Source organism: Chrysoperla carnea, chromosome 5, assembly GCF_905475395.1.
Source record: "Chrysoperla carnea chromosome 5, inChrCarn1.1, whole genome shotgun sequence".
NCBI classification, from domain to species: Eukaryota; Metazoa; Arthropoda; class Insecta; order Neuroptera; family Chrysopidae; genus Chrysoperla; species Chrysoperla carnea.
In genome coordinates, this window is record NC_058341.1 from 44379744 (window position 1) to 44392274 (window position 12531).

At 28.0% G+C, this 12531-nt stretch overlaps 1 protein-coding gene across 4 annotated transcripts in view; it reads left to right on the plus strand.

Annotated features, from left to right (window-relative positions):
• LOC123300752 (spectrin beta chain, non-erythrocytic 1) overlaps positions 1–12531 on the plus strand; it is a 113305-nt gene that overhangs the window by 2867 nt on the left and 97907 nt on the right. For 2 of the 4 annotated variants that reach the window (XM_044883395.1, XM_044883399.1), the window contains exon 1: positions 1828–2002. The exons of 1 other annotated variant lie outside the window; for it this stretch is intronic. In XM_044883395.1, coding sequence (XP_044739330.1) covers positions 1963–2002 — 40 coding nt within the window. In that variant the 5' untranslated portion in view covers positions 1828–1962. Of the gene's footprint in view, positions 1–1827; positions 2003–12531 lie in introns of those variants that run through there. One more of the 4 variants, XM_044883396.1, reaches the window with a different exon arrangement.

Consider the following 12531-nt stretch of genomic DNA (forward strand, 5'->3'; position numbering starts at 1 on the left):
TCTACCTATCTCAGTTTCTCTTATAGTAATGGGATAGATAAAAAAAAAATGTTGTCTCTTTATCTTACTCGTATTTTTGGTTGTCACTGGTTAGGTTGTCACTGTCATACTTGTATTTTAGATACAGAAGTATGAGGGAATTCTCTAAGCCATGTTTGCCCATGGCTACTCTAGATCGTTCAACAATTCTGAGTAAGGGCATTATTGAAAAATTAGCAACTTTTAAGTTCTGACCTTTGCAAATTTTCAAATACAGCGGCAGATTAAAATTGATGGACATTTGTCAATATTTTTTTTTTTTTTTTATTCTAAGAACATGATAAAATAAAAACAAATGCAAAAATTACATCTGTTCAAAATCGACAAAAGGTATGCCTATAGTTCGACACTTTTCAAGTTTTCGGACTTGGGACATCTGTTTTTTCGGTTGTCGAAGAAAATAATTTTTAGCTCATTATCTTATTCGAATAATAAAAAAAAAACGGCTGTCTCAATAACTTTCTTCCTCACTAATGTTAAACTACCTAAGGACTACGTTCATACAAATTTTTAACTTGTTGCAATAGGGAATATTCATGGAATTTTTTTCGTATTTCTTAACAAAATATGAAAGTACCGTAAAAGAGATGCAAAAATGTGAAATTAAAATTAAAATCGGCTAAGAAATACAGATAAAATAAGCATTTAAAACTACTAATTAGATAGAGAGATCGGACATAGTATTTGACGTCATATACTATGTTTGCCATAGGAATTCCATGCTAAATTCTGTTTTGCTAGAAAGAGATACAAACTAACCTTTGACGATTAATATCTTGGTTGCTTTTATAGTTATTCAAAAAATAATATTTCCCTACTATTTGTTATATGATAGTCTTTTATTAATTAAAATAAAAAAAATTCATATTTACGCTTGTTAGTCCAGTGCAGTTACGGACTGGCTCAAAAGTTTGTAACAGTAGATTTGTTTATTCATTCTGTCAATAGAGGGTTGTTTGGAGACCTTAAATCTGATTTTACGTATTCGCAAAATTAACTCTTTAACCGCCATCTCGGAAATTATTAAAATTTGATGATTTAGGTGTCGTTGCGCTTGTCTGTATTATATCTTCAAATCCATTCATAGTTCATGCTACGGTTGTGCTACGAAAGTTATTCATGTTTAAAGTCAAACATTTTTTTGTTAATTTGTTTTTTGTAACCTAATTTGCACCCTCACGAGTAAATAGTAATGTTTACGAAAAAATATGTCTCTTGAGTATAGATGCACTATTAAAAAACTATTTGCAAAAAACAATTACCAAATGCAACACAGGAAAATGTTTTTGACTTTAAACAGGAATAACTTTTTTTTACTTTGATATAAATCGGTGTGAAAATAAAAGGGAGACAAGTCCAACGACACCAAAATCATCTAATTTTAATGCTGAGCCAAAACGAAAAAAAGTCATTTTACAAAATTGCGGCGAAAGAGTTACATTCGCAAACACGTATAATCAGATTTAAGGTCTAAAAACAACCCCTTGTTGAATGGATGAATAAAAAAATCTAGTGTTACAAAGTTTTGAATCACTCCTCTTCGATTTTCGTATGTGCACTGGACTATTGTTTTATACATACAAAGTTTTAAAAGTATAATCAATTAAAACTGTCACTTACACGTACTGTGTTCTATCTTATAGTACACACGCGATATTGTAAAAAATAAGTATTTTCTAATGTTCTTCTTCTTAAATTCTTACTTAGTTTAATTATTTGTATTTTGCTGATGATTATCGAGGTGTGTACACATGCCAGTCGGTGGTTTATGTTGTGTGATAGTGTATTATCTTCTAACAATATATGGGTATTTTTATTGTTAAGTTTTATTTTTTAGTGTAAAATATTGGTTAATTATGTGAAAAGTGTTGTACTTATTTATTGGATTTTAGTAAATTTTTGGTGTAGTTTTTGTTTAAAAAAATGAGTTTAAATCGATCACGACAATATGAGTATAGTAATGGTAAGTTATTGGAGTATTGTTATATTTTACACCTGACCTGTTTTGTGTAGTTCGGATGCTAGAAATCATATGGATGCAATTACCACAGTGATAATAAATAAATTGAATCTCTTGATGGGTTATCAATAAAAATAAGTCAAAAGAAAATTTTAAAGTGACTTTAACCTCTTCTGGTTACATTATCCTAATGAGTGTTGACCTCGACAACATACTCTTAACTCAACAATGAAATATGTAAAAATGTTGGTTTTGGCCGTTCTAGCCGAGGAATATCCACTGTATACTCGTGAGGCCGCAAATTAGGATAGAAAATTATAGTATGTATACATGTATTGTATTGCATGTTTTGTTTATATGTATGTGTTTGGTTATTGCTATGTACACTGAGGAAATTAGAATAAAGATATTGTTATTACTTTGTGTAAAAGAGTGACTATCTTTCTTTGCTTACATGACGTAAAAAACAAACGATTGAGTATCAACACTGTCTATACTTGTTTTTTCAACAATTAACTCAGTCAATTGTTTGTTTTCATTTGTTCAACTAAAATACTGGTTTTTCAGGTCTCATACTTTGTCTGAAATATCGATTTTTCAACATTATTGAAAACAGTATAAAAATTCTATCAATTTTAACAGATTAAGCAATTTTAATGACTTTTTTGAAGAAGTGTACTTTAAATCACAATAAGTTATTTTGCAAGAACAGGGCAATGCGAAAAACCGGAATTTTATCAGGTGTTTTACGAATAGTTTGAAGTAAAGCGATTGCTACGAAATTTTTTTCTTAATTTCTGACCGGTAAAGTCCGAACCTTACTAAAACTAAATAAACTTATATTCAGATTCTAAGTTAACAGAAAATAAAATAAGAAATACAAATAATCCAATCTCTAGTTATGACTTAATAAATCATGCTAATAAAATTAATGTTGTTTTGTCGTGTTGTCAAAGTCTATAGCACAGAGTTCTTTTTGTTTTTAAATTTTTATTATTATAGCCACATATTTATCGAAGTTCAAGTTAAGTATTTTATTGCAAGTATTTAAAAAAATGTTTATCAGTTTAAGTGGTTATTATACCACCTCTAGACTTTAAACTAATTTTTGTTAATATACTAATTAGGTGACATTGTATTTATTTTGAAAATTCTTTATTTGTTATTCCAAATCAACTTCATCCCCTCCCGATGAAATGCACTTGTGCCAACGGATTTTCCGATCTTCGAAACACTGATTGTAGTCACTTTCCGGGATTGCCTTCAGTTCCGTCTTCGCTGCGGCTTGAATCTTCTCTATCGTATCCCCGGAGCGGTCTTTTGAGATTGCTGAACAGCCAAAAGTCGCACGGTGCCAGATCAGGCGAATACGATGGTTGCGGAACGATATGGGTTGAGTTTTGACGAAATGATCACGAATTATGAGTGTAGTATGGGATAGTGCATTATCGCTCTTTTTAGGCGGATAGCGTTACGCAAATGACGCATAACGTTCAAATAATATTCCTTGTTGACTGTTTGGCCGGGCTTAAGGAATTCATAATGCACAACAAACGCGCGCAGTTTAAATTCAAATGTAAAAAAAAACGTTTCCTGGCTTGTTTTCTTCTATAAGAACGAACTTTTTGTTTTCTGATAGCAATTTTGTCATCCGTTTCATGGATTAATTCGATTATTTCTCTATTTTAATCTCAAATATAAAAAGAGATGTATTTTAAAAGCTTTTATTTAACTTGCAATGTATGTAAGGATGTTTCGGTGGATTCTTTGAACTCAATTTTGAAGTAGATATCTTCAACCGATTGAGGTGAAATTTTGCATGCACATTTAGTTTGGATGATAAGGTTGGTGGTAATGCATGGTAAGGTTGCGCCGTCCTGATTTTCCCATTGCTTCCATCATATTTTATATAAATACATTTTTTTTAGTCTTGTACTAAAAAGTAGAACATAATTTTATCTATAAGTCACTCATACCCGACTATTTGTAAAAGCTTGAGGCGCTTAAAATGAAGGATGAATCGAAAAGTAATTAGGCATTTGAAGTAGATGAGGCATTCCAATTCATTTTTGATATTTAAAATTAACCGCCTCAAGCTTTTACAAATAGTTGGGTATGCATGATTTATAGACAAAATTATTTTTACTTTTTAGTACAATAAAAGATTTTCCCTAAAAAGTATTTTTTATTAAAAATTTTTTATTTTGCAACCAAATTTTTATATTTGTTTCATATTTTGTGTACTTTATTTAAGTCAAAGTCGTTTCTCTTTTTCATAAACATTGTACTGTTTCTTTTTGATTGGCAAAAATGGATTCAGTACAAAAAACACTTATTATTCAGGGTCTGTTTTAAATTATTTCTGAACACATTTGGAAATAAATGATATATAAGTTTCCAACACCACTGAAATTTTATTGTAAGGGTGAAGAATAAGCTATTTTTAAACGTTGCTCACACCGGTTAAACAGTCAACAACATATTTATGATTGAAATCAGAAAAGCAGATGTGACAGAAACATTAAACAAATTGCATGCATATGGACATAGAAATATGTTTGCAAATTACAAAAAAAAAAAAAAATTTATAACACCAAATGTGTCATTTCCGAAGTGTATTCGATGTAATATTTTGTCTGCACGTTATGTCTGTCCTGGGTATAAAAGTCTTGTCGTAGTTATTTTATTGTATGTCATAAAAAATTGACATAAAAATTATTCATTTTTTTTTGAAAATCATTTATTTGATGTCAACTTCAAAAGAGAAATTCTCGGCGTCACTCGGCTGATTAACCCTCAGGATATGCATATCTGAGCTAACGGCGATATTTTAAAATTAGATTTGCAAGATGACAAAAAGGGTACCGGCCTGTGTTATTAATATAATTTTTACCTCATTCTTTTGATGTTTGCTATCATTTTTTCTAAAAATTGTTTGCAATTGTGGTAGCAACGGAACATCTATGGTAGCTATGGTAGCATATGGTAACATCTATGGTATGTATTTATAGTAGCAACGGCCGCCAGAAAAAGAGGTCTCGAGCCTTTAATAAATTTTTTTTCTGTTTTTTATAAAAATGATTAAATTTTTTAAACTACTTCTTTTCATTGAATATGCAACAATCAAAAGTACATGTCTTCGCTTGTTTTACACATAAATAATCAGTTTTCAATTTATTTTTTAAATGTAAGAAGTAGGTCTGATAACTATGAATGAACAGATGTCCTCCTTCACCTTGTCTAATGAAATGTCAAAACAAATAAAAAGAATGTTTTTTCCAAATATATTTTTATAAATTACAGCTCATGTGTTATTCTGATGTATGAGTTATATTATTGTGAAGTTTCATTCAAATCCATTTATTAGTTTTTTCGTGAAGGCGTAACAAACAAACAAACAAACCAAACAAACAAACAAACACCCTTACTTTCACATTTATAATATAAATAAAGCAGGGATATTTGGTAACTTATTATAATTGTTGATCTTTTTAACAATTAAAGCGCCGGACTGTTGCAATCCCATGGCGAAAAAGGTGCTGGATAGAAATCTAGATAAAGAGCCTCCATTCCCCTCAGGGAGACACAATTTTCAAATTCTTTTCACGAGTTTATTTTTAAATATCCATGATACCCAAAACTTTTACCAAGATTCTACTTTCATTTTTAATCTAAAGTGGAACAACTGAAAAATTTATACACCGTGTGAGAACTCTGGAAATTTTGTAAATATAAATAATATATGTATTTTATAATGAAAATTTAATTTTTAAATTACCTAGTTTTGGTATAGTCTAGCTATTGTGAACTATTGTGTGTCTATTAAAATTATATGTGAAATTTTGTAATATAATAAAACGGAATTAACCTTAATTAGTAATTTTTTAAATTAATTATCATGCCTAATTTACATAATAACTATGCCAAAATATAAGTACCTATATTAGGTTTGCGCATCGGTATAGCCTATTATGATTTATATTTTTGTAATATGTAACAATTTTTTTAACTTACATAATTTAATATTTTATTTAAAAAATCATTTCATAAAACATTAAACTTTACGCCATGCAAATTTTTAAATGTAATTAATTTGTAAAATTGCATGATTTTACTGTTGTAAAATATTTAGATGTAATTCCATCAAAGTTAATACTTTGATGGATACTAAGTATGTTACTATAAACCGGAAGAGATTTGAGTCTGGCAAAAAAGTTGCCATTGGGGATTTTCACAGGGCTCAAATTTAAAATCTATTAAACTGAGTAACATCATGCCTTGAAATAGATTGATTAGACAATACGTTCAAATAAATTCGATTTTGTTAATTTTTGACAACAAAAGAAATTTTTCCAAATTAAATACTTATACTGGAACAATAATTTAAATTCATAATATTTTTGCTTTTGTATTGCCTCAATCAAACTAAAAAATAACAAAAAGGATTGGCTAAAAAAGAAACATAAACAATCCTCAAACTCGGATAATTAGGCCGATTTTTAATTAAATTCAATTGCCAATCGGTCAATACTCGATTTCTGTAAAAACGCATCTGTTAAAACATTCTAAGTGTAAATACTCATCACATTAAATGTTATTGACTCTGGGCGTAGTCACGGTAAGGAGAATCAGATCGACCCCCGCGCTACCAGTGGATGATTTTAGTGAAAAAAGGAAGCTGTTATGACTAGTTTTCTATTGTTTACATGTAAATGGTATAGTAAATGTTAAATTAAAATAACAGTTAATTAAACTGGTTGCATTAGAAATTGTAAAAATAATAGACGAAATTGCATAAATAACATTTTTTAAATGTAAATTAACTTATTTAAAATTGTTAGAAAATAGTATTAAATTATAAATGTAAACCATTTATTCAAACCATAGACTTATATATCCATCCATACAATTATATTAATTAAGTAGTGTATTGTTACCATGAAATGAGTTACCGTGCGAATGTATTTAACGTAACTCGTGCGTTTTAATGACATAGAGCGTTTTAATGACAGAGTGCGTTTTAATGACACCCACATTGAAAAATTGAGAATTTCCTAGTTGCCTAGTTCTCGCTCTACCAAAGTAAGATTATTGGTTACTTTGACCATTGAATTTTTTCTAAATAATCTTCCTGATAGTCTAATTTTTGTAAAAAAATATGTTACTTTAACAAACTATTTTGTAATTAGATTGTTACATAAAGGTGGGTTTTAAGCAAATACAAACAAAAAACATGAAATATTAATTAGAAAGATAAATATATGCTAGTTTTTAACAATGCCAGTGATAATAAACAAGTGATTATTATCAATTTGTTCCTTTAAATATTCACCTCTGTGTAGAAATCACAACTGACCGTCGACCATAGATTATAGCTCACCAAAAATCTTTTGCTTTAAACTGTCAATCTCAAATTTGCTTAGAATAAGTTTTTATACCCATATACCGATTTGCATTTTTTTTCATTATTTTGGTTTTTACTCAAAATAATTCCAAGTTTATTGAAATATTTGAATAACACTATTAAATTATCAATTTGTCCAGTTTTTACATTCTACAGCACATTAGGTATAAAATTAAAAAATTAACTCTTATAACTAGTGTGCTATGGAATGTAAAAACTGGACAAATTGATAATTTAATAGTGCTTTGTGTTCAAATATTCCAATAAACTTGTAATAATTATGAGTGTGGACCAAAATAATGAAAAAATTAATGCAAATTTTGTCATGAAAATCGATAAATGAGTATAAAAAAATATTCTAAGCAATTTTTTCTAATAATTTTTTTTGATATCTCTAACCAAAATTTCAAATTGAGGATGTCTTCATCTTAAATGCGTCATACTGTATTATCATTTCTAAAATAACTCTCTTATATATAGGGGTTATGTGAGTGCTTTACACGAATTTTCTATTTAAATATAAACACATAATTTTATTTAATATTTGTGTGTATTCAAAACTATAAAGACACGTGTTATTTAAATAATTTTTATTTGTTAAATGATATTATAATATGAGGTAAGATGTCTTCATTTTAATAAATTGTAAACAAATATCAAGTTTTAAAAAACTGATTTAAGGTTGTTGTTTTGCTATGGGCATATCGACAGTAAATTCTAAATTTGTGTATACTTATTAGGAATATAATAATACATTAACCAAAAAACTTTTGAAGTCGATTAAATACAATTTAAAGTTCGGATAATTAACATGGAGAGCATAGGAAAGGTTGCGTTTTGTTGTGATTTTAACAAGTTTTTTAATTCAAAAAACTAACTGAACATTCATGAATTTGTGCATGTGAGTTTACAAAAAAAAACCAAAACTATTGGCCGCTTCATTCTTGAGATATAGTCACTCAAAGTTATTTAAATTTTTTGTATAACAGAAACAATTATATTTAGAGTATAAGTAAGAGAGAAGTCTATTATATACAGAATTACAGATGTTTATTATTATGCTATTATCATACAGAATACGTGATAAATGGGCAGTTGAGTTTATGGCATGTTAAAATTAATACTTATTTGAGTGTGCTAAGCATATCTATACGTATATAACACTGCTGTATGATGTAGTACACTATTTTTACAATATTGTACAATCCACCTTAAGATCAAGACATGCTTTTTTAATTTTTCCTGTATATCTTTAATACTGAGCTTAATCATTACGGATGGAAATTTTATTTTAAATATAAAACTTTATTTTTCCATTGAATGGTTATTTAAATGTTGTATATTTTTTCTTAAATGGAAAAGTTTTTCATGATAGCTTAGTAATAGTAAATTTAGAATGTGAATTTATTACTTGTTATGTAAATTGGCTAAAATAGTTTTAAGCTAATATTTATCTCGAAGTGTGCACTTTATCGTATTGCCAATCAATTTCTTATATCCTTCGGCTTCTTATTTGACGCTGGAATCAAAAGTAACGGAGATACTAAATGATGCCAAATTCTAATACATTCAGTTTGTAAAAGCAGGGATGGAGGACCCTAAATTAAAAATTTTTTTTTTTTACAATTTTGATGGGGAATTATGATATAACTTGACGATATAAGACGAAAAGTAAGAATAAAATTTTTCGATATCTAGTGTAATTTTCATAATATTGAAAATTTGGTTAAATATACAGCTTTCGATATTTCGAAAATTAAGGCAGAAACCGAAAAATTTTATTATTATTTTTCGTGTAGATTCATGAAGTTATAATAAAATTCATCATCAAAGTTAAAAATAAGGTACCAATAATTTCAATCTTAAATCTACCCTGCTCAATCATCTATATATATAAAAATGGAAGCTGACTGATCGATCAACGCATAGCTAAAACCGCTGGGTATAGAAGCCTAAAATTTTGTACACACGTTCATTAAGTAACGTAATTGAGCACTAAGAAGAGATTTTTGGAAATTCATCCCCTAAGGGGCTCAAAAGGGGATGCGAATTTTGTAAATGGGAACTGCATGCTAATAATTTTATAGACAAATATAGATCGAAGATAGAAATGTTTTTTCAATATACAATATTTACAATATTCAAATAATAATAATTCTTCTCCCAAGCGGTATGATATAAATGCATCGTTATAAATCGCAAATCTGAAACTATATTAAATCGTTGTACGCTCAAAAACTATTCGACCAGGCAACAAATACACCCGATTTATGTACTTTTTAGGTCAAAATTATCTTATAAACTGAGTTTTATCGAAATTGGAGATAAAAAATTTTTTGCAATTTTTTAACGGGAATTTTGTTTTGGAATTTGATGAAAAAAGTATAAAAATCATGTTAATTTAATGATTGGATGCAGAGTTTCTGAGATATTGCTATATTTGGATCGAATTTAGTCTGTATCTCAAAAACTATTCGACCAGTCAACAAATAATATAACTTAACTAATAATACTTTTTGGGTCGAAGTTACCTTATATACTGAGTTTTATCGAAATTCTAGATACAATTTTTTTTTATTTTTTGCAATTCTTTTAAGGGAAAAATCGAAAAAAAAATTGTGTTCGAAATGTCAATTTCTTCTAAAATAACTAATACATGCTCAGTAGTTAATACAAGGATAAATTTTATCCGAAAATGATAGATGCTTCAAAAATTCGTTTGTTGCGTTTGATTAATAATATATTAACAAATAAATTAATTTCAAAAAATATTTGTCACGATATTTCGATGGAAAATTATTTTGAATAATTATTTCCCTATAAATAATGTGACCTCATTGAATTTGTATGACTCAATAATTGGAATTATTGAAAAAAAAAAATAATTTTTTTATCTATTTATCATAATGTTACATGACTCGCATTTGTTGTTTTTTTTTATCACTTCTATTTGTGAACATTATTGATATACAAATTTTTATTTTAGTCAATAGATATTCCAATCAATAAGTTGAGTAAATAAAGACGCAAATATATTATATCGTGTTTTAAAGTTATTGATCGGCAAACTTGTCAAGAACTTCTGGGGCAAAGATCGAATTAAATATCCATAAATCTGAATTTCTGATCAAATTACTGGTATAAAAATAATTTCGAATATCATTCGCTCTTCATTTCGCAAAAAATAATTGAATAAAAAAATTGTTTAGACACCTATGTGGGGATATGCGAAATGTTAATTTTTGGTTTTGTCAGCAATCTTTTTTTGTTGTTGTCAAAAGTATTAAAAGATAAAATAATCATGAAAAGACACTCCTCGTTCCAATGACCTAAAAAATTTACAAAAAAAAAAAAACGGAACTGGGCACTTGGTTTAGAAATCGACAGGGACCTTTAACCTTACCGACCCATCGAATGATTTGAATATGGAAGGCGTTAACATTCATAAATAACATATGATAAAATTTTTCAATCTGATAATTAATTAAGATTTATTAAAAATTTTTCCTAATTAAGTAAGTCTAAAAACATATAACTTTCATCATCTTTGTTAAATAATTATTTTGACTCATGATTAAACACTAAAAAATAACTGAATTCATTTGTTTTACAAATGAACTACCATACTGGTGACATCATTTTTATTTTTTTAAGCAAATTTCCACTCCAAGGAACATGAGCTATTGGTTTTGTACCTAATAATTTATTTATTTGTATATGTGTCCGTACGCGCTCTTTACAATTTTTCGATATCCTAAATGCTTCTGAGTCAAGAAAGACTTATTTACAGAAAAAATCACAGCGTATGACGAAGATGGTTAACGCAATCTTTAGAATTTCTGAAATACAATCTTTGGAATTTATCGATTAGTTCGAGTAAAATTGAAATTTTGGCTTGTGTTCTTGTGTTACTGGTCAGTAACTCTGACAAGGTAGGCTTTCGTTATTTAACATATGGAAAATTTTATATTTTATATTAATTAATCTTTAGGAATTCGGCTAGTTTACGCACCTACTGCGTTATGAATTTTTAATATTTACATATTCTTAAAATTCTTATAATATTAATTTTTTCAAACTTCTAAACGATTAGTTTTTTTACATGTTACTTTTCAAATTTGATCAAGGTTTGACTTTCCAAAATTCATTTAGGGGTTTAGTAAACATGTGTACTCAATATGTCGTCGCTTTTTAATGATTTTGCAAGGTTGTCTCAAAATTTTTGTATGCCTCCCAACTATTTATTATTAAGATGAGTCAAAATAATATATAAATTATTTGCAATTATTCATCGCATAGTTTAAAGAGTTAATGTACATTAGCAAGTAATTTTTAATAACGTGATAAATTTTTTTAATTTTAGTTAAAATTGCAGTTAAGTAACAAACTATGGTAAATATGACGTTTAGGAGCCAAATCATTAACTTTTACATTAATATTTATTATACTGATCAATTATTAAAATGTGTTTTCTACAACTTGTGATAAATATTTCAATTTTGCACGTTTAAGCCTATAATTTAGGTTACCTTTAGCTTAACCATGAAAACGAAATTGCAATGATTTCCCTTCTCTAAGTTCAAACATTAGACCCAGATCTCCAGATGGTAAATTGTCCGGTTATAAATTGATTTTCATTTATACTTTAAATATATTTTTATATTGCTACGTTTGACCCCCTATAGGTAACCCCTATCGATACAATGCACTTGATGAATCCTTTGAAAACTTTGCTATATACTTCAATGTTTAACACAAATGTACATTAATTGTTACACACAAAATCAATTTACTAAATTGATTTCCAAATATATTTGCAACCAATAATATTGAACACAAATTAAACAACTACTGCCCACACTATTGTTTCAACCATCCTTATTGACTGCCCGTAAAGAACTCTTTATATAGACTGTTCCTACCCAAATATCCAAATCGACTGACATGTTATTTTACAGTACCCATAACTACACTTTTACACATTAGCCATTTCGATAGAAATCATGTATATTAGTTTTGTTATTATCACAGCAACCTTAGATGTCAGAATTAACTGTAGTCTTTCAAAAACTACCTTCATAGCCACCCATGATACCAAATTCGTTACAATATAAATCGAGAAATTCGT